The sequence below is a fragment of the Calypte anna genome, chromosome 2, assembly GCF_003957555.1.
Source record: "Calypte anna isolate BGI_N300 chromosome 2, bCalAnn1_v1.p, whole genome shotgun sequence".
NCBI classification, from domain to species: Eukaryota; Metazoa; Chordata; class Aves; order Apodiformes; family Trochilidae; genus Calypte; species Calypte anna.
Window position 1 is genome coordinate 27970623 of NC_044245.1, and position 23702 is coordinate 27994324.

The 23702-nt window shown below is 39.8% G+C and overlaps 1 protein-coding gene across 1 annotated transcript in view; it reads left to right on the top strand.

Annotated features, from left to right (window-relative positions):
• The first annotated feature begins 14902 nt into the window (after nucleotides 1–14902).
• Nucleotides 14903–23702, top strand: part of SCIN (scinderin) — a 46293-nt gene continuing 37493 nt past the window's right edge. Inside the window, exons 1-3 of the mRNA XM_030446125.1 lie at nucleotides 14903–15134; nucleotides 19350–19504; nucleotides 20969–21130. Coding sequence (XP_030301985.1) covers nucleotides 14933–15134; nucleotides 19350–19504; nucleotides 20969–21130 — 519 coding nt within the window. The 5' untranslated portion in view covers nucleotides 14903–14932. The remainder of the gene's footprint in view (nucleotides 15135–19349; nucleotides 19505–20968; nucleotides 21131–23702) is intronic.

Below are 23702 nucleotides of genomic sequence, written 5' to 3' on the forward strand. Positions count from 1 at the left end.
TTTAAATCCTTCCGACTCTGACTATCTCATTGCTGTTAAATGACCCCCTTTTTTTCAGCTCTCCTTTTAACCCTCTCACAAGTTCTCCAGCTCTTCAGCTCATTGTAATGCAGATGACCACAGGGTATGTTACTGATTAGTTCAATTCACTAGGAAGGTTTGAAAAATAATGCAAATAACTCCAGGCGAGTAATTCCAAGCCATGTAACGTATTAATTCCAAGAAACTGAATCCCCTGTGTTTTTAGTATCACAGTTCCTTTCTCTGGAAGGATGTTCTGTTTCTGTTATTATTCCTCATCTGTACTGTAATAGGAGGGCACTGGACCCACTTGAGATCAGGACCATGGTGAAAACTCCTTTCATAAATGTATAATAATACATACATGTATAAATTAACTCTGGGGTAATGGAAAGGCTTAGCTCTTGTCAGCTCAACATCTTGACTTTTTAACAACTTCATTAGCAGTTAATTAAATCTCCTAAACTTTGCATTTTATTTTTACAGAAATGTTACAAGTATATTTCTTACCATACCTAAATCCAAGACATAATATTTATTCTTCAGTTAACTTCCATGTTCTTGATTCTAGCCATGGAAGCTTACAATGTATTTTCCTTTTCAACCTCAGCCTGCAGCTAATTTACCAAATTCTGTGGCAAGGTTCTCCAGGGATCCTTCAAATGTGAAGTTGAAATCACAGCGTTTAAACACAGGTAAGACCTTGATTTTAACACATTGACTGTGTTACAAAAAAAAAAAAAAAAATTAGAATTAGTACATAAACAGTTGGGAGCAGGAATAAGAGTGTAGAATCCCTTTACTGCCATGTAGCTGGCTGAAGTGGCCCCAGAGGAAGATAAGCAACCAAACAGCAATACCTTCCCCTAAGTTTCAGTGTCAGATAAAGTCTGCTTCCTAGCTCTAAACACAAGACTCAGGTGACCAAAAATACCCTGGTTCCTTTGTGCAAAGACACTGAGTTTGAAGGATGCCTGATACAAACAGGATTATCAGCTCAAAAATCTGCCTGCCAACGCAGATTTGCTGAGAAAGCTGCAATTTCAGCATTGTAATGGTGGTTTATTCCCAGGCAATTGAATCAAGTCCAATGGCTGCTGCCCTCATTGTAGGTAAAATAGTCCATATCCATATTCCTACTGTGCTGGATAGCCTGGAATGAGATGATGGCCCTCTTAGTTTCTACAGCTGCACCTCTTACAAGGACAGCTCATTTGAAAATAATTAACTACACATTAATTAGTACTCACCCACACATACCATATAGCATAAACCACTGTTTTCTTTGTACTTCTACAGCAAGGAGATTAACAAAACATATTTTGCTCATAATGTTTACCATTTATGTATGGGTGATCCTTTTTTTGAATCATATCTGATTAACAATAAACACAGCTTTTAAAATTCTAGTGTCCAGGCAGTTTGTCCTCTACTGTTTGCTTAATATTTTCAAATCCTGGACTGGTACCACTGAAAGGAAAGCTAAAGGACTCCGATTGATTTCTTACATACAAGCCTTATGAAAAAGCAAATGGGATCCACAGCTGCTTCTACCAAGGGATCCCTGGACATTTAAATCTGCTTCTTAAAGTTAGTCAGATTAAAAGATAACTTCCTGCTTTTTTTCTGCATCAAAAGCTTTAAAAAATGTATTGTTGCTATTGTTATTACTACTACCACTTCTGAGTTAATTTCAGAGTGTTTTGGATCACGCAATAGCTGAACCTGAGGGGACAGCTGTCATGTCCTAAGGGAAATATTACTGTTTCCAGCTTTTGTTGACTTTGATGGAGTCTGGAAAGGTATTCTCTTGGGGAACGTGTTTCATTTCAACCTGTAGTGGGAAATTATACAGCATTGCATGCTCCAGTTCATTTGTAGGAATTAAGATGTCCATATTACACTGTTCAAAGACACAGTTTCAGAATATGCAGGCACTAGGTGGATGCTTTTATAAAGGATCTAGGTGCACTAGGTGGTGCACTTATAAAGATACATCAAACACTTAAATACAGAGATCCCCAGAAAGAGAATGTCTGTATTTTAACTATAAAGCATCTGCCATTAACATTACCAAAAATTAATAAATTGTAAGTTGAGGATAATTGGTATAGGTGATGACAAGTTCTGAGTCATGAACATAACTCTACTGAATAGTGGCTAGTCAGAATGCCTAGTTGTAAAACCCATGAATTGGCTGAACACAAATATCCCTAGGCATCTGGATGTTTTGTGCTCTGATTCAAGTCTGAAACACATCTGAGAATGAGTTGTTTTATGAACTTGTCAAAGATCATTCTTCTGACAGACACTCCTGGTGTATGGAGCTCTGGTGTATGTCTACTTCTTTGCTCTTGCAGGCCCAGATGGTGGCACAGTGCCCTCACTGTGGTCTTTGACTGCATGGAGGAAAAGTGGTGCCAACTCCAGCAAGGAGAGGCAGGTAGAGATGTGGATGTTCATTCTGCTAGAGGAGGGACACTGGATCTAGTCTCAGCCAGAACCAAACATGATTTTGCTCTCCTGTGGTCTTAGATGAGAACGGATTGATGGGTGTTGGAAGGACTGCCACTGATTTGGGAGGGTCAGGAAGACATTGACACCAAATTAAACTGAATAAATCCAAGACTTTCTTTGAGTCCAGGGCAAAAAATGTAGGCAGCTTGGCTGATCTTTCCTTATGCTGGCTTGCATTAGGAAAAGTTTATTGCTAAGCAAGGTTCTTGCACCATTCAGGGTGTCTCTGGCTCATATGGGTTCAGTGTATCCATGCAGGCATTGCAGCATCAACTGAGTCTGCTCTGCAGATAATCTGAGTGAGATGAAGCAATGAAATTGTGCTGGTCATAACACTGACACTGGAGTAGCTTTTGCTTCTTGGAAAAATACACTTGTCTGCGCAGAGCCCACTGCTGCTGTGGCCAGGATGATTTATGTTTCCATTTGTTAAATATCTTCAGTGAGAATACTCTTGGGGAGTATTCCCCACTTTACCATCCCCATCAATGTAGCCCACATGCCTGGCTCTCAGAGCCCCAGGATGAAAAGAAAAATGTCCGCAAAGTACACGATTTTCTGCTTCCATCTTATCCAGAACAAACTTCTCCCAGGGTAGAACTTTATTTTCTCCCATTATGTTTGATATTAGCCTCCTGTGACCTTGTAGGGTAATGACTGGATTTAAATTACAATGTCTGTCTTTACACAGGAATCCCAGCCTAGTCAGCACAGTGCTGGGAAGAACACATTTACATACGCTCTGGAATACATCAGTGGTCTAAAGCTGTGTCTTGAGACAGTCTTCTGAGGTCAGATATGAGCTCTCTGAGAGTCCTGGCCCACTGTAACAAAGCAGGCCTAGATCCTTCAAGCAGTACAAAATCTGGCACAGAGAGCCCCCTTCATCAATAAGATTCACATATATTAGCAATATTTTTATTTTATTTACTTATTTTTTCTCTGTAGATACCAGCATGGAATAGAAACACACTTTTTCTGAAACAGAAATACCCAGATGCACTTTTTTCTGGTTAGCCAGTAGTATTTGACCTCTTTTCCTTAGGTCCTGATTTCTGAAATATCACTGAAGGCAGCATTATGTTCTCTTTCTACTTAAAACATTCCTCTCTATGTATGTATCTTGCTGTATTGCTAAAAATTACCTACCAGTTACTCCAATTCATTAATTCTTTTCTCTAACCAGTCCCACAGTTACCTGGAGGTAAAAGAAATGGCAAAGTCCATCACATTCCTGAGAGGATGAGAGCCATCATGAGCTTACTTTGGAAACTCCCTGCCTTCTCCACTCAAGAACTGGTGATCAGCAGCCTGTACCAGAATGAGCCCTCCCACACTTCTTCATTCCACAGAGCAGCTGCTTTGCTCCTGACTCTAATTATCAGGAGTCTGACTGCTGAAAGCTCAATGTGGTCAGGTACTTTCAATTCCTTTTATAAACAGTGTGCATGTGGGGTGCTGCATGTAAAAGGGGGAAGCACTTTTTAGTCGTTGTCTCCATTGCTGAACGATTTAGAGGCATGTAACCCAGAGCTAGATTGGGACTCAGATCTCTAGATTTAAACTGTAAGTGTGCTGCACAGTAAATGCACCTCATACAGTGATTTAGCATTAGAAAATTGCATATTGGATTGTTTTGCCCTTTCTAAAAGATAGTGAGCTACACACAACTGTGGAAAGCTTGAGGCACAAGTCAGGATCCCTTAGGCCATGGTCTCATAGCTCTGTTTGCACTGCTATCGAATTTGGTGTTTCGCCACCATTTCCCAGATGAAACACTTAGTGGAAAGAAAAATTGTGTGAGATGTTTACACTAAAAATACTTTTTGTTGAAGAAAGCTTCCTGCCAGTTAGGGAGCAATTGTACTGCATCTCCAGGTGGCTGTTTGAAATTTGGAGTTTCCCAAATTTTGCTTTGGAAAGAATAAAATCCCCAGTCTTCCTGGAAATTCACTATTTTCTGAATGCCAGGCAAACCCATCCCAGACCATGGTGTGTTCTCTGTGCATGGCAAATGCAAGAGTTTAGGCAAATTCAATTTCAGAAGTTGTAAGGATCTGGACCTCTTGACAGTAAGCATAATTATAATATAATATAATATAATATAATATAATATAATATAATATAACTGTATCTGTGCTAATCATGGATAATGATAGAATTTTAGCTGGACAAGTGATGCACATAATCTGCTGAAGGAAAGCTATTGACTTTATTTTTTTACAGATGGGAAAAGGAGGCACAGAGGATGTAAATGAAATGCCCCAAAAGCAGGAGGAAAAAGTTCAGGCAAACTCTTGCAGGTATTCTTGATCTCTTATAATGCATTTCCAGTGTTCCTGAGGAAAAAAAGGAATTTGTCTTAAACCTCCATGCATTACACCTCTTTTTTAAAATGTGTATGACAGAGATAGCCCCTTGTGTTTGTGTGCAATGGGGAATGATACATGACATGATGCAGGCATTAATTTTCCATTTTAGGCAACTTAGTTGTTTCATTAGAGGAGCCTCTGCAGTGAGGAAAGTGTAAGTTTCTAGAGCCTCTAGGGTGTAAAAACTATTAAGGAAATTAAGGTATCTGCAATAAATCTATGCAGGGATAGTGCTCTTTACTTCCAAATATACAGTAAGAGATATCATAAGAATCTAAGATGAGAGTTGTGAATATAAGAGTTCTTTCAAAAAGCTGGCTCAGTTTGTTCACCTACCTTGATGTAACTATTACACATGCTATATACCTTTACCATACACAATATGTATAAATAAGAAAAAAATACCAGTTTCTGTTAAGAACACTGAAGAAATATAGTTTACTTTTTATCCAATATGGCACCCTTGCTCGGAAGCAGCTTAAAGAACATTATTGTTACTGACAGGACAGATATCTTGTTCCCATATTTTCCAAAGGGTATGACACTGAACTGTATCTATTGTGACACGGTGCCTCCAGGCAGCTGTGCAGCTGGACACCCCTGTTACCCTGCCAGGCTTACCAGTACAATTCAGTGTCTTGGGCTGTCAGAGATGGCAATGCTGCCACACAATGTGGAGATTTCAGTGTTCTCTAGAGAGCAGCTCTGCCCCAATGGCAATGTCAGCCTGGTGCACCCCAGCATCCACCAGAGCCCCTCAGGAGGGCAGTGTCACTCACCAGCCTCTTGCTGTACCTCTGTGCAACACTGCCCGTTGCAATGGTTCATAGGTGCATGTGGAAGAAATGCCCACTCAAGAAGAGTGCTGTGGCAGCTCTTCAAGCTACCCCCAGCTTAGAACTTCCTTGTGCCTCCATTTCACACCCAAACTCTTTCATAGTCCAAAGAGGGACTGATAGCCCCTTTCAGCAACACCATTCAGGCTGATCTCCATGTGATGTGCTTCACAAAGCTCTTAAATCTCAGAGAAAGCAGAGCATAATTTTGGAACCAAGGACAGGCTAAAAGGATGTTCTCATGCCTCAGCATCCTTTTTACTTTTGCATTCTCATTGTGGGAGTGCAACTGCATGGTAAAACCTTGTTGACTGCTATGTCAGCAATTTGAGCACAGTCATCTGCAGTGTGGACACCCATTAGTGCAGCATACGAGAAATCACCATTATCCATTACCAAAAATGTCACTGAGCTAAAATCTGTTCCAGTCAGTCAGCATTTTTCCATTGTCTTCAGTGCATTCTAGAACAGACTTATGGACTTATCCTTTTTTTTTTAGGCAGCAGTATTGGATTGTTCCTTTACATTAGCTTTAAAATAACTTCTACAGCTTAAATACATGCAGAGAGTGAATTTGGATACTTTCTGAAACACTGGAAGGAAGAAGCATGCTTACAGTTTATCTGTGAATACCATGATCTCATAAATGACCAGAAGAAGCATAACACGTAAGTATGTTTAGGTCTGCCACCCATGCATACTAATTCTATAAAGAGAAATCAATAGATACTGTACATTATTTATACAGATGTTTTGTGTAAGTCTAGAAGTTACCTTACATATTTTTATTATAAAATAAACAGAAAAATTTCAAGGTCTCTGTTCAGGACATCCTCTGCTCCCCTACCTCCCCATATACCCCAAATTCAGTATCAAGCTGTTGTACTTCAGGCTAGATTAGCTACATGTCCTGTGATTTCTTGAACTGAAATACTGTTAATGTGTGTGACTACCATGCAGTTTAAAATCAATGTTTGAATTATACACAGGACTCCCAGTTCTAATCTAAGATTTGTCAAAAAATCTATATCTTTGTTCATATTTTATATGCCATTAATGTATGCCCAAGTTCAAATAAAAGCCACTTTTCTGTATCCTTCCCCCATGACAAACCTGTACTTTTGAAAAAAAACCAAGCACATCCACACGGAATACTCAGGTGGTCAGCAAATTTTAGGTACTGTAAGTGGTCCCAGGACCATACTGGTCACACTGAAATGTTATATCCTTGTCATACTAAGCCTTTGAAATACCAAATGTTATGCCTTTCCTGTGGAACAAAATCACAATAAGAGAGAAAACAATCAACATGAATAACAATAGACAAAAAAATCTGAAGTTTAATTAATTATTACTGATTTGTTAAGATCTTTCTGAGACCTGATTTACAGAAGCTGGTGAACATAACAGATTTGTTTGCTATAGAAAAATCTTGTACTGCCAGATACTGTTATGGCCCATTAAACATGGCTTTGAGCATTGCATTGTACCTTAACACATTCTAGTGATAGCAGCAGGGTAATTTTATTACCTTAATAATGCAATTACAGTTAGCTAGCACTTTACAGAAATATGCTGTTTAGTTCATATAAGGAAGAAAAATATTAATTTGTTTTACATAAGGGACTGTTTTTAAAAAGGTACTAATTGCATCCAAAAAGGCATATAGAAGAGCTATGCAAAACCAAATACAATAGTGAAGTCCAAATGAAAAATGCTGTGGGATACCTCATTTCATTTAGATGAGACTAATAACCTCTTTTACTTTGCCCCTAACCACTGTAATAGCTCAGAAAGTGCTGAAAAGGTTCTGGCTAAACTTTGTGCACCATGTGGTGAGGAGTAGAGAGGAGACTGTAGAGAAGGGAGTAGGGAGCTATAGAGAGAGGACCTCAGAGGAGGCAGCAGAAAGGCTGCTGTTGCTGCAGGACATCAATACATGGTTCTTTTAATAGAGTCATTTTAGTTTTAATACCATGGGATTTCCTCAGAGTAGAAAACCAACAGGCAGAGCATGAAACACACAAAGTCTGTTCTGTGACTGTTTGGAACATAAAGCATTATAAACATTGAAGTGCTACTTTTCCTCCACAGAGGCCTTTTCTTAGTTGGAAAAATAAACCAAGGAAGTGCCCATCATGTAGGTTGTGCTAAAATTATACTTAGCACAGTAAAATTCTCTGTAATAGCATCCTCTTCAGCTAACTCCTTACCTATCATCATTTACTTTGTAAAAAGAAACAGTTTATTTTCACTTGCTTCCTACGTAGTTGAAAAAGATAGTGGTGATATTTCTTGACCATACATCTCAAGAGATGGACAGGAAAACTGCAATCATCTGGCAGCCAGTGGAAAGTCAAAACATGGACCCATAAACAAATGTTCCTGTGCGTGTTTTCCTGAGAGGATAATTGTTCTTGTTGATGGTTACGTACCTTCGAAAGTAAAGAACAAACAGTGTTAGTAGTGAAAATAACAAGAAACAGAGAAAGTCCAAGGACGCCAAAGGGTTTTTTTCTTTTCCCAACAGGGGAAATTCTCTGGCCTTGTGGAAAAGAAAAGAAAGGAAAGGGAAAACAATGGTTCAGTTGTACAGTAAAGTACCCTCACTAGTCCAGGGTACTTTAAAATCATGTATCAAAATGCACCTTTCCCACAAAACTGGTCTCTCAAAACGGGTTGGCATGCCCTGTGTGAAACATGAGCCCAGGTTTAGAGGGGTCATGTAATCATATGTTGGGTACCTTCCAGAAAAAAATTCTGGAGTCCAGAAAACACTGGACAAAGCCTTAAGTAACTTCCAGATCTGGAATCTCAAACACATAGTTCATGTGCATGGTGTATTGTTGCTGTGTCATTGAAGAAAAAAGAGCAAAAAATCTATCAAATTTATTTGTTTATTTTGTTGACCTAGTTTTTTTAGGGGATGGGAGGAGAGAGTTTTTTTGTTTTTCATAGCACCACACAATTTATCAGTGTTTCACAACATGGTGCTTTTACTCAGGCTTTTATTTTTAGAAGTAGAAATTAGAGATATATACTTCCAGAAATCAGATATGTAAAGCAAGGTAAGATGAATGGTGGACAATGTGCATGCTGGGCTTCTAGACAAATTTAGTCATGAAGGCTCAGGAGGAGAGCTTAGAAACATAGAAGAGGGGAGTACCAAAGGCCTCAAAGCATTGCACCAGGATAGCAGCATGGGATTTACATTATCAGGGTAAATATCAGACTCAGGGAAAAGAGGTACCTAAACTATTGATTGGGGAGAGAAGCTGAAGGGTGCTTTGTAGCTGTTCAACTCTCTTATTCTGGAAAGAGTGAATACTGAATTTCTGTTTGGAAGCACAAGGATACAGAGTATTATTGACATGAAGGAAACGAGGGGATGATAAATATTGAAGACATTAGCTCTTTTTTACAGTCAGAGAATTCATTTATTCTAGGAACTATGCCCAATGGTAGCTGGGATCGAGGGTGTGTAAATAATCTGTCTCACATCAATTATGCATTTTACCTCCCTCTTCATTTTGTCTGGTATCTGCCCTTTCTCAGTGGACAAACAAACATCAGTGGAAGAGGAGTCAGGAGAACAGACTCTAAAAAGACAATATATTTTTGTCCCTGAGGACACACCTTCTCTAGAATTATAGGTTTCTTAATGTAAGTCATTAAGGAAATGTATTGATTCCCATAAGAGAGCTGAGAGAGTTGCATGATTTGCTAATTAGGCTGGAGTTGATGTGAAATATGTGTTCTTCAGACTCTAATGAAAAAATTGTTCCTGATAAGTGGAAGAAAAACTAAGAAAATATTGCTTCTTGTCTTTCCTTACCACTTAGATTTATTACTTTGAAGTAAACATAATGTTGACATTACAGCTTTTAATGTCAAGGCATCTCAGTGCTTTCTACAAATAGTGCTAATTGGAAAAGAGAGAGCATGAGGCCTTTTCCAGTAAGTATGTCTCAGACTTCTGAAACAGGAATCAGTCCCAAGATTTCATTTAAAATAGATCTTTATGTAGACCTCTTGAGCAACATCAAAACCCCTCTCGATCAGGTGCTACCAAAATATAACTATTTTAGAAGCTGCCTCCAGCAAGTTTGCTGATCTCAGCAGCTTTTTAGTGATTTAGTATACTTTCTGTATTTCAGATAAAAGGAAGAAGTTAATTTTATAAGTCTGGTGACCCTGATGTAGAAACAAATTGTTGGATGCCTTTGTTCTCCTTCTGACACCTTTCTTTTTAGACCTGCTAAATTCAAGGGCTAGAGCCCCAATAAATATCAGTGGTCTTAGAAACTACTCACATAATTTGGAAAGGCTCATCAAGGAAACTCTACTGCCCTCTTCAAAGTGAAGCAGTACTGAGCATATTAATTTCAAAATGCTGTGACAGGGCTCTGGTTAGTGATTTTAGTGTTTTGTGATGGCATAACTAAACTTGTCCAATGCATAAAAATTGACACACAATTAAAAAATTCATAATTCTCAAAAGTGTTATTCTCTGAGAATTTTAAACCACCTTAGCCTTTTGTTAGCTGAAGTGTAGTAATACACTTGTGCTTTAAGAATAGAAGTGGGAGGCACAAATACTCTCCCCTATGGACATGGTAAGAACTGGACATGTGGAACAATCTATAAAATGTTTATTTTCCTAGGTTGGTGAGCCAAATTCAAGAAACCTTCTTCAAAGAACAGCATGATTTATTCCTGGGATAGATGAAATGAGAGGGAATTGTGGACAGCAGGACAGTGATAAATCATTGATGTGAATAATGACAGAACTTTTTTGTGTAGATAGCCAAGGTGAGTGAAATGACAAGTCTGAGATTGTTTTTCTGAGTCTTGTTTACTCCTGTGACCATGCAATGAAATGCCATGTCAGATAATAAACACAAATGAGACCTTCTGTCTCTTGGAAGACAGAGGATTGCTGAAGGGGTGCTTTAATTCCCTCTCTCTGACTCCTTAGGATGTAATAGACTGTGTAGAATTATAACCAGAATTTCTTGATTGAGCTTTTATGCAGGTCATTGAATATTTCAGGGGAAGAACATTAGAAAAATGCAGCCACCTATGACATACTTCATAATTAACACTTCACTTCTCACTAGCCCAGGGTCAAAACTACTTTCCCTGTTTCTTTGACATTCAGATTGCTTCCTCTGCATGCCTGACTCAGGCAGCACCACAGCTAAAGAATGAATTCAGAGTCAGAGCACCTCAGCTGCTGGAAATGTGCTGTCCTTACCTGCAGAGCTGAGAGCAGTGGGTGCCACTGAAGAAGCCCTCATTGCCTGCACAGGGAGCACTGACACTACCACAGCAAGTGAGAGGGTGCTCACTCAGGCAGAGCTGGGTGTAGGTAGGAGTTATCCAGTTGTCAAGTGGAGCACATATCCTAGCTGTGTTCCTACCCTTTCTATGCCCTATTTACATGCCTCAGACCAGGCCCTTTATTTGCTCTGGCCGTGGAGGATTAAAATCAGACTCCTCTCTTGAAGGTAAAGGAGGAATTAATACTTTTTTGACAAGGGGACTGGTTGAGATTCTGCCTACCTCTCATCTGGTAGCCTTGTTACTCAGACTTTGCCAGTGAGGATGAAAGGTAGTCTTCAACCTGTCTTCAGCATGTTCTGGCTTTGCTAAAACCTCTCCTATTGAAGCTGAGCTACCGAGCAGAATGGTTTGAGGCACAATGAGAGAATGGAGGGAATTAGCAAGTGGTGGTAACAGAATTCTATAGACTGCTTTTGATAACTTGGCTTTTAAAGCTGCATGATCTAATTCTTCTTCTCATTACAGTGTCCGTGGTTTATTTTTGGGGGGAATGTATTGGAAATCAGAGTTTAGCTCAATTTTTTTAACTCAGTGTATTTGGTATAAATGTGAAATACCTGCTGATTCATGATTCAGCAACACAACAGGTGAGAACAGGCTTGACCTCTGTGACTGTTTGGACAAGACCATACTTTTGACACCCATATTTTGTGTGCAGCAAACTTTGTACTGTGTTTAGGAAAAACTAAACATCTGTTTAAAACTAAACATCCCATTATTGTGGTATGGTCACAGAGTTCAGGAGGGTATTGGCCTATGTGGTGAAGTAAAAATGAACTTTGTAGAAGGAAACACTCGTGTCATTTGAAAATATTATCTTTTCACATACCCTTTTCATTCCTTACATTTTGAGTTCCTAGCACTCTAATTCAATGCAGGGTATCAGTCTTATAGAAGGACTTAAGCCTTAGATTTAAACAATCCATACTGAAAGTTATTCTTACTAGGAAAGATGCTGGAGGCTTTTTGAAATGTGTGTGCATCACCTGGGAACATCCCCTTGTTTTGTTGCCACCCTGGTAGGTAGAAAAATCAGAACCCAGTTTATTGCATTCTGCTTTTTCATATGTACATACACACCCACACGCTGCATATATGCAGTCTATGAGCACAATACTATAAGGGAAGAAGGTCTCTTAATGAATATATCAAAAGATTATGGAAGTGAATTTGCAAAATTAAATGGCAAATTTTTTTTAAGTCTTCAAGTGTTGTTTTGTTTTCATATCCAATTACTACATTGAACAATATGCAAAAGCACTCAAGAAGCAATTCAAAATATTCTTTCTGAATGTGGAAATGCTAGCATATTTCTAATTTTTCTCCAAAATTTCACTTTTGAATAAGTGCATGTTAGAAAGCTTTTGACACTTTGAAACATTATGAAAATCTGTGAAATGTTAACAGTGTCAGTTCTTATTTTGGCTTCAAAAAATAGATGGAAATGCATCATGACAAAACACTATGACTTTCAGAAAATAACAGATGTACATAATAGCAGTGAGACTGCAGAAGCAAGAGTTGAAGACAGTCAAAAATTCATGTTTAAGAGTGCAAACAAATATCCTGGCACATATTATGCAAACTTCAACTTGAGATTTTCTTTACTAGCAGCCAGTAAGTGATTACATAGAATGTAATTCTAGTTCTCATGAGAAAACCTTGTCCTCAGTGCTAACATTGTTTGTGCCTTAGTAGTGCCACAAACTTCAAGAAAACAATTAAATGTCTCATGTCCTTAACCTCTGTCCACTGGTGTGAGAAACTGGGCACAGTCAATGCTGAACAAACAGCTTGAGTGTGCATCTTAAGAAAGCTGAGAACAGCATTTGGTTTGTTGATTGAAAACTTAAAGCTAGAATAAGAAGATGTGAATTTGACACAATTGGCCTGTGCAGTCTGCACACAAACAGTCTTAGCTAGGCAAGGACAGGCAGAACAGGTAGGAGACATGAAGTTGCATAACACTGGGCTGGTTTGAGCTTGTATGGGTAAAAGGCAGCAGGCTTCCAAAGTGAGTGCAACTTGCCAAATTCAGAAGAAAGAGTAAATACATAAAATTATAGAGTTTGTGTTAAGTTCTACTCACACTGACAAAAGACAATTAATGCACAAGAACCCAAAAAGTCATGAAATGAGAAAAAAACTGTTTGGTGTAAGTAAGTGAGTAAAAATGACCAACTGGTGTAGATAGAGAAACTACTTATGAATATTTCAAAATATCTGATACCAAACTGAATCTGGAACTGCTGTAAATTTTTAGCTGCTCTTCCTAAAGCTGGTTTGTTTCTTTGTTTCATTTTTTTGTTTGTATATTTGTTCGTTTGTTTGTTTGATTTGATTTGTGTTTTTTTTTTTTTTTCACATGCTGAACAGTCTGGAGAAAAGTATTTCATTGGAAGGAATGGTGGGGCTTCATCAAGCTGGCTCAGCCTCACCAAGTCCTCAGCCCTGGCAGAATGAGGAATAAAATGCTTGGCCATGAACTGGTGAAGGTGGTCTGCAACATGTTCAGCTGGACCTTGGACAAAGCAGAGCATGATCAGGTTCCTTTTTAAATGGTAAGGGTGCATGTGTTCCTCTGTATGGCAAGCTGATAACAGGATGCTCACCAAAATGGGAGGTGGTAGTAGGTATAGATTGTGCAATGGCGTCTCTTCCCTCAGTAGCTAAACTGTACACCAGAGAGTATAAAATGAAAACAGGAAAGACAGTTAAAAGAATTTCATAGAGGTGGTTCTCTTTTTTTCCTAACTTTTTGCCAGAGAAGATGCTCTACAGCTGCTCTGCTGCATTTAGCTCTGCTCACCTGACTGAGGTAGCCCAGATCCACACACGGGTGGGCACTTGCACTCTATGCAAGTGGAGAAACAAACTAGTGGGGAAATCATGAGCCTCAAAATTATTCTCAGTTGATAAGATAGTGGAACTAAATACAACCCTCTCTGAAATGTACTTTTTTACATACTGACAGCTTAAGCTTTACATATCTGTATCCCATACAGATTAGTCTACCCCCAGACAGTATGAGATGAAAACAGTGATTTGCTATAATTTTCATGTTGTAATGATCTGGCAGGGTATCATACCAACCATTTATAAAGGACAAGCAGGAAGTGGATTTAACCCTTTTGGGTGGTTGTCAGAGATTATGGGCTTCATCTGGAATCTTAAAAAAGAATTAAATAAATACAGGATATTTTCCTTCTCTACAAGAATCCTGGCAATAGTGGATAAATAAGATTAAATTACTGGATAGTGAATGAGAGCTGTGCTCTGCCATTCCAATCTGTGGTAGGAAAGAAGACCCCATCAGGAAGCATAAGGTATGTATAAGCTTTATATTCTTGTACCAGCAGCATACAAAAGAGCAAAGCAAACTTGATAATTATACAAACAGGGTGCACCCCCATAGCTACTGGATTAGACCAGTTGAGCTTTTGCTTTCTTGATTTTTTTTTTCCCTTTTTTTTTTTTTTTTCCTTTACTTCGCACTTTAAAATAGAGGAAAAATATCTCTTGGTAGCAAGGCGGGCTGATTATAACATCTCAGCAAAGGCTCTGGGGTCCAGGAAGGTGTGCCGGTCACTTTGGGGGGAGGAAGGGGGGGGTGTTAAAATCTAATAGACAGAACCTCAGCCGGGTAGGTCCGGATCCGCCAGGTGGGTCGCTGGAGCTGAGCGGGGGGGGGGCAGCGGGGCTGCCGGGATCCACACCCGGGCGGGGCGGCTGCCGGGCGGGGCTCTCCCCGCTCCTCCCGCGGGGCCGGGCCCGGCCCGGCGCTATAAAGGGCGCTGAGGAGAAGCCAACGGGCTACTTCTCGGCTGATTAATATCGGCTATGGCTCCCGATCGTCCCCCGCCGGCTTTCGCCGAGGCTGGGCGGCAGAGCGGGCTGCAGGTGTGGCGTGTGGAGCAGCTGGAGCTGGTGCCGGTGCCCGCCAGTCGCCACGGCGACTTCTTCGTGGGGGATGCGTACCTGGTGCTGCACACCGCCCGGCCCACGGGCGGTCCCGCCGCGTACCGCCTGCACTACTGGCTCGGTAGGCAGTGGAGCGGGGTTGGGGTCTGCACGGATGGAGGGTCTTGGTGGGCTCCAGGGGATCGGGAGCTGTATTTTTCCTCCTCCCTTTTCGGAAGGGCTGTGTCTGTGCAGCGTCTGAGGGCTGAGGTGCTTAAATAGCCCCAGCTGGGCTGCAGCCAAGGAGCGGGGCGATGCTGACCATCAGGGCTTTCTGATCTGGTGGGGGCTAAGAGGCTCTGGAGGTGAGAAAATGGGCGATGACGGGAGAGTGAATATTTCATTGCTTTGTGATACTAATTTGGAAAAGGGGTGAAGGGTTAAAGTCAACTCTTGGGTTGACTTTGTTCATATGGAGAGTTTTCTTGTCATTGTTTTCACTAAGGCTAAAATTTCTTCTCGGCCATCTCCCTGTAGCGGTGTTGCAGTGTTTTGTGTCTAGATATTGCCTCATGCAGTTAGACTGGTTTTATTTTTTGATCATACAGAGATTGGAGGCAAAGTCACCAGGTTTTCTGTAAAACCTCTTGATAGCAATCTAACAGCCTACTAAAACCCCTTCTGAAACAAGGGAATGCTGGAGTTGGGCTGATGTATTTTGCCTTCAGTCTTGACTAGCATAATGTATACTGCAAAACAGGCATCTGACATAAGATGCATTTTGGGTGACTTCCTGGTCATTTGGAAGTTTCTTGAGACTCCCTTGTTGGGTCACCAAGTCATCATAGTGGGCACTGTGTAGCTGCCTGCAATCTACTCTGTTCTTGTTTCACCATCAGGTTTGTGTTTGAAGATGTTCCTCTCTTTGAATTAAAACAAAGAGAGGCCAATGTGTGTATTAACATTAATGTGTTTGAGTTGCTGTGGTTCTTGCTGTAGTCTTGAATGCATTGAAAAAGAATACCAGATAAATCTGGGATTGTTTCTGCATAAATGCCTGAAGCTTGTTTAGTTTTGCATGTGTTATGAGTTACCCAGCTGGCATGTAAGATAGTGTCCATCTCTGACAAGAGTATAATCATAGATGGCACCGTAAATGAATTTCTGGCAGATGCCCTTATGTCAACAGCATTGCTGTTTAGTAACAGGGATTGGCTTGTTAGACCTTTTTTTAATGAAGTTAGAACTATTTATGTAATAGTTAAGGTCGAGTAGACAGTGCTCAGGGAAAGATTCAAGGACTATTTGCAAGTGGAAGTGAAATCAAAGCAGTAACTGATACTTGCCCTAATTAAAACTTCATTGTTGGCTAAAGAGCTTCGGCTGTACACACTGATGCACATCTTGTGCTGATATCAGATATTGTAAATAGCTTAGGTGATCTCTTAGGCACTCATTGTTCTGGAGTGGGTGGCTGGTTGGCAGCAGCATGACTACGTTCTGGGAAATCCCTTCCTGCTTGTAGGTTACTCTTGTAGTGGGGTGGAGATGCACAAACACTGCTGCAAGCTTAAAAGAGACAGCAGACCAGAACTTCATACACAGTTTATAGGACAGGGCAGTGACACCCAGGGCAATAGCCTGAATGATTTTAGTATTTTTGCTGAGTGATTATCACCATGGTTATGCACACTAAACCTTTCCCTCACGAGCAGAGAATGTATAACCTGTAGACTAGGAAGACCTCAGTAGGATCTTTCTGAAGACTTCCCATAAGCTGTCTCTGACCAGAGACAGCAGTCGTTATCAGTCAGACTTTGGGATGGAAATGACTTCTGTGAAATCAGGTTGGTGGAAACCCTACAGACTTTGAGCTTAGATACATAAAGGGCCTTGCCATTTGATGACATCTTTCTGCTCCTGCCTATGTCGTATGTTATTGTTTGGGCCTCATACAGTGGCTTTGAGTCTGAATGGATTCCAGCTTTACCAAAAAAGACCCCAAATTCAGAATAAAGGCAGAGCATTGAATTTTCTTATTTTACAGTGGCAAGCTTCTTCCTAACACCTTTTCTTGAGCATATACCAGGTGTTAGGAGGAGGTCTGGACCATGGACGGATGGTCTGTGACCTTGATGTGCTGACACTTCTCTACTGTGACAGTGGCCAAACTTTTTTTCTGTCAGCCTCATGCCTCCTATCTCCAAGCCACTGTTTTACCCAACATCTTGCATCCAGTGAAGTGCTGTCCAAGTTGGAGAACTTGGTGCTGCAGTGGTGTTGGCAGGACCATGTAATTGTTGATCTGTCATGGTAGTTGTATCCTTTTTTTAAACTTTGCTCAGAGATCCTGGCTTGGTTGTCTGCACTGGTACTTAGGGGATGTTTTGGTAGCTAAACTGCAAATCCTAAGGGAACTAAGTTTCAACTTATATCTATCACTAGTGGAAACAGCATGTACTGTGCCAGAGTGAGGCTACTTGTGGGAGCAAGACTGGCTGTGCCCCACTGAGGATCTTAAACACCATGCATTATTTTACTAAAGTATTTTTTAACCATTGGCTCCAGAGATCAAGTGATAAAGCCTATCCACATGAACCAGAATATGGTCTAGTAAAAATTCTCTTCTCTTTCCTGTATACTCTGGCTTTGTTTGTGCCCCTGACTGAAGGCAAATTTGTTTTTCATACAAACTTGAATAACCTACTCCTGGATTGATGTTCACTTGTGTTGTTTTTTTCCTTAAACAGGGTTTCATTGAGTATTTTATTGCATAGCAGCTGTGAGACCGAGCCTGGTAATGGTTCTTAACTCTAACACTGTTCCAACAGTTGCTTTTTTTTGACTCTGAACCCTGCTGTGTAATTGCAAGCAATAAATTGGAAATGAATAACTCTTATTTGAAAAACAAACATAACTTTACTGCCAACTTCAAGCTGGTACCCAGGTCTTAGAAGGCATATTGCCACACAGCAAGTTGTATCACTGAGTGATGGGATTTTTTTTTTCCCAGACATTTTTGTTACATCCTGCTTTCAGTATTTTTTTTTTTTTCTTTTGTATGTGCAGATGTCACGGTCTTCTTTTCCCTATGCCTCTGCTATGCTTTGGATCCCTTCCCTATTTTATAGTTGTTGCTTCCTGGAGGCTTCCTCTGCACCCGTGTTCACACAAGAGCCATGGTAGTGTCAGCAGTGATGCTGCTCCCGTGGGCAGAGAGCAGCTCCCTTGTGTGTGACATTTGCACTGCTGGGCAGTGAACAGGGCACTGATTCTTCCGGAGACAGGAGTTAGATTGGTGATCCCTTTAGACACTGTCCTTCCCCCCATCCACCTACTCCTCCTACACTTTATTCTTTCCTAATACCTTACAGACAGGCGTCCTGTGACACTGGTGACTCACAACACCCGCAGGCGACACTGAGACCTCACTCCACACTTCCCCTCTCCCAGAACCTGAGGGATTTTCTCTGTGGGGTTTTTCCACTCAGTGACTTAGAAGCAGGGAAGTGGTTAATCTAAGAAGCTGCTCCTAAGAGCTGTTGCTTGCATTCTTGCACCTCCCTGTTATTTAGAAAAAAAACACTAAAGGGAAAAACCTTGCTTTTCATTACTCATCAAAAGTTCTTCAGAAGCCAATTTCTTGAGACTTGATCCTACTTGCTCTCTAAACAATCATGACTGCTGAAAATGTTCATCAGAAATGTGTGGGCCCATGCTAAAAGTCTTGTTTTAATCTACAGCCTACTTTGAAGTGTGATTAGGCTGTCAACACACTAGTTGAGGAGGCTACATTGCCACGGTCTAGGAAGAGTCTGATTTCTGAAAGATACAGATAAAAAAAAAGATACCTGAGCCCCAAAGATGCTTTTCTTTCTCTCAGATGTACCAGGCACTCCAATAAAAGACATCAAAGCTTGCATTATAGTGTTAATAGGACTGCTGTTATTTAGTTTTCTGGCTTGGCAACTTGCTCTTAGTATAAATATATGGTTTACATCTATGACCTTTCTTGGTCTTGTACTTCAAGTTGAAGTCCAAAAATCATTACTGTAGACACTTCTCATGGTAAACCCTCTTAATTAAAATGGTCTATTGTTAAAATAAAATTGAGAAAGAAACTTGGTTATTTATAATTTTTTTTTTCTTTATGTTGGCAGTCCTACAAGTTGTTAAGAATGGTCTGGATGGTCACACATTTGGTGGTGAGCAAGGTTATGATGTAGTGCTTTGTTGTAACATACACATGGGTTCTACAACTTGCTGAGAGCAGTGCCCCATTGTCATGAATAATTTATGCACCAGAATTTGAAGTTATATTACTGCTTTATAAACATAATATTCAATCTTTTTTCAGGGAAAGAATGTACTCAGGATGAAAGCACAGCTGCAGCTATCTTTGCTGTTCAAATGGATGACTATTTAGGAGGAAAGCCTGTGCAGAGTAGAGAAATTCAAGGAAATGAGTCTACTGAGTTTGTGAGCTACTTCAAAGGAGGAATTAAATACAAGGTAAAAGTTCATCTGTCAAAATAAATTCTAAAAATATATAACATTGTTCACCAAGTAAAATAAAATCTGCTTTTTATCTATTACTGAATGTTTAAAAAATATTTCTTAATGTTTAGATATGAACTACTTATCTTAAGGTAAAGGAGCCCCAGTACTTGTGCAAAAAGAAGCATCTTGTTTACCAGTGTCTTGTCTGATAACTGGAAATCTGCCCCTCTAAAACTCCTGGCTTTCCCCTCTCCAAATCAAACTATCCTGGGGTTTCATCCTTATGTGTCTAAGGGCATGCATAGTAGGATCTCTCCACAACTGGGAGTCAGTAAATTTCACAGAAGCTGTTTCTGTGTTGTAGACTTAATCATCTTGTCAAAATGCAGAACCCGATGTGCTTAAGTGGTTTAAAACATGATCAGAGTGGAAAACACTGAAACTTCACTTTAGTCTAAAAATGGTGCTTTTGTAGTCCTACTTCAGTTTCTTTCTTTGAGGTAAGTAAAAGAAAAACAACTTCCCAGATACTTTTCATTAAGTTGTCTCTTTAAAACAACTTTGATGTTATCCTCCTTGATGTGTCACTTTTTCAGAAGCAGTCTCTGTGGAAGGAAATTTGAGACATCTGTGTTTTTTAGGAGTAAAGTAATATATTTGCTGAGAATCTTGTAGTTGGAGCTCTGTGAGAGCTCATTATGGAGACTTGCAACTTGTTGCAGGCTACACAACCAATTTGAAGCTTTTAACCTTGCTTCTGTAAGAGTGCTTCACAGTGACTTATTTATTTAGTTTTAAATATTAGTTAGATAGTTTGTAATTTCAAGAGACATGACCCATCCCAATCCAAGATTTGGGTCTTGTGGAGTACTGGAGAACGCCTCACAGAGGCAGACAGACAAGACAGTTTACAGGAATAAGTTGGGCTTAAATTTACATTGTGTAGATTTACAATCAGTAGTGGGGTCTTGCTTTCCCTACTTGAGTGTTCTGTGCTAGGTTGTCTCTGAAGTTGCAAATATTCCTTTCAGAGGAGTACAGAGCTGCTGTAGGATGATTCTTCTCTACATATAACCAGGCACTAAAAATGCCCAGACCTCTGAATTTAAGGAAATTACAAACTTGTACAGGAGCTGCATATTGCTCTGCTCCTTCTCAGTCCTTAGTTGATATCCTACTGACTTTTGTCTGGACAGTGTGGTTCAGCATTGCTAGATCTTCTGGATTATGTAGGAAAGTGCTGCAAATCCTGTGCTTTCCCTTTCCTTATTCATCTGAAACCCCTTTGAGGCCGGGTGACATCAGCTTCCTCAGATGAAGGCTCACACTTAAGCTCACTGATTTTTTTATTTTTTAGTTTTAAATTTTTTTTCTCTCTGCTAGCTCCTCAGCTGTAGAAAGATGTAATTTTGCAGAAATCAAACTGAAATAAAGCTTTTTTTTTTTTTTTTTTTTTTTTTGCTTTGTTTTATGCAGGCAGGTGGTGTTGCTTCTGGATTTAAGCATGTTGTTACTAATGATCTGAGTGCTCAGAGGCTTCTGCATATCAAGGGCCGGAGAATTGTGAGAGCCACAGAAGTTCCCCTGGCTTGGAGCAGCTTCAACAGAGGAGATTGTTTCATTATTGACCTGGGAACTGTAAGTCTGAGTACTGCAGCAAAAAACCCTCAAAAATGAGATACAGCATCCCTCCTAAAATCTGAATCATCCCCTAGAATGTGCAGCTGATTTTGTCACTCACCCAAAGTGACAGAAAGACTCTTCTTTAGTAAATCAGTTTTAGTGTTTCAACACTTTGAAGGTTCAAAACTGCCCTAACTGTTTTCTGGAGTTTTCTTTAGGAAATGGTTGTCTTTCACCCCCAAGGCACTGGGATTGTTTTGTTACTGATGTTAGAACTTGAAATTGTTCACTCTAAGTCCTGTCTGACTTTGACACTCTCAGCTGAAAGGAATCAGTGTTGGATTGTGAGCAGAATGCAGACTGGACTGTTTTCTTGCAAGCATTTCCTCATATTCATAAAACTTTGATCCTGGCAATTAATCATGCAAAAGTAGTTGTAATAATAAAATTGTTGCACAATGTCTTATAAAACTACTTAAATAGTTCAAGACTTAAGAAAAATACCTTAAAGCTTTCTGCTGAGGCCAAGTAGAGAGACACAAGTCTATGGACAAATTATCTAATTTTGCTTAATTTTGCTTTGGGTAACTTAAAGTATATTACTGTTGCCTTAGTATCAAAAAATCTTAAAGATGAATTCTAAAAGTAGCAGCTGTGATATGGTGCATGCTAGTTAGATGCTGATTATCAGTTTGAAATTATTCCCATGCCTGATACACTGCTGTGTAAAACTAAGAGCATATGAAAGAAAACCATTTATCTGCAAGGCAGCAGCTGCAATTGGTTTTAACTTTTGTGCTTTACAAGGAAGTGGTCAGATATTTCAGCAAGATTTTGGAGCTGTTCTGAACTCATGTTACTGGTTTGGCTGTTTCTCTGAAAAGCATCCTCTAGTGTGATAATTGAAAATATGGGTATCAAGTAGCTGTACTGATTATGTCTGTTAGAATTCTATCATGCTTAGCAGCCTTAAGATAGAAAAATAACCAGTGTTTTCCTAACATTTTCTGACTCATCTCGTGGCCCTGTGGTCTAATCCTATGAAACATCCAAGTAAGTGATCAGGATCCAAACAGCAATCTCTCAATCTCACTTTGTAATTAGGATGTGTAGAAGACTTCCTTTTCAGAGTTAACCTGTGGGAAATAGGAAGGTTGGAACTAAACATTGGTAGAAAGTGCTGCTTTGCAGTCAGGCTGTCACAGGACTTGAGTTTTCTGGTTTGGGGTTAACCTCCCATGGACACCCTGTGGCTCTGGGTACACTCCATGAATTTGACTTGTCCTTACCCTTGTATTGCCACAGTTACCCACTTCACCTGAAGTTATTTGTCAGTTTACATTGCTGACATGGCAATGACACTGCTGAAATACACTATGGGTACATAGTGGTGTTATATGTGTAGCCCTTTGAGGTTTGTTGCATTTTCACCAAACAACTTAAATGTAATATGGTGTTAAAGGCTTGATTTCCAATACTGAATGTACATCATGAGCCATTTACAACATCACTTTGGGCTCCGAGTGTTTGGCCAGACAGATCAAGTAGCAATGCAGTCCTTTGCCTTTGTAAGAAGAAAAGTTGGACATCTAAATGTCTACAACAGCAACATCTAGAGCTCTTCTTTACCATGCTATGGGAAATGACAGGCAAATCACATGGCTAAGAACAGTTCTTGGGCTTGCTGTGACAGTGGTATATAAAGGATGGGTTTTCTTGGATATACTAACAAGTTAAGGGAAAAAGTGTTTCAGCATCCAGACCTATGTAGTAACTTACATGTAGGTTATGATGTAAACCAGACCTTTCTTATGGGAGATGGAAAGGCAATGTGTGACATATTTCAAAATGCAGTCTACTGAAGTGCCCACTGAGAAATAGGTAAGGTAGAAAATAAGAGTCACAGTGGAAATCTTAAGCAGGTTTTATAAGAACTATATTTCAAGCTGAAACAACTATTTCAGTTGGTCCATTGTAAATGGGCAAGTCTTTACACGAGCTCTTAATTGAATTAAGGAGTACTTCAAAAGAAAGAAGGAAAGGATTCAATCCTTTACTTAATTGCAATAAAATCAATCTTAAATAGGGTTGCTCTTGAGTCTTGGGATTCATTACAGGGTACTACTGAATCACTGTCTGAGAATAATAGGCAGTAATTGCATAAAATAATGAGCTTATGGTCAGTGCTTTAATATCAAATTATTGTAGCATGTCAAATAAGATTAATTTCCAAGACTTACTTTCCCCGGTCTCTTTGCTAACCAGAAGTATGGTCTCCATGCCACTGTAAAACTTCATGCAGTCCATTTCCTTTTACATTTTATCAAGCCACTTATCTAATGTAATGCAGAATCATTTCAGTTTTCCCACTGAGCTCAATTACAGCAGTACTTTAAACATGTGGAATGAGTAGATAAGAAAATTAATAAAGGTAATAATTATCAGGAATAATAGCAGTAAAGTTCCTAAAGGTTTCCCTCCCCATGATAATACCTGAAGTAGAAAGAGTCTGTGTGCATTTCCAGCTAGGTTCACATATTTACAGTTCAGGTTCTGATGGATACCTCATACCTATATATGTTACTGA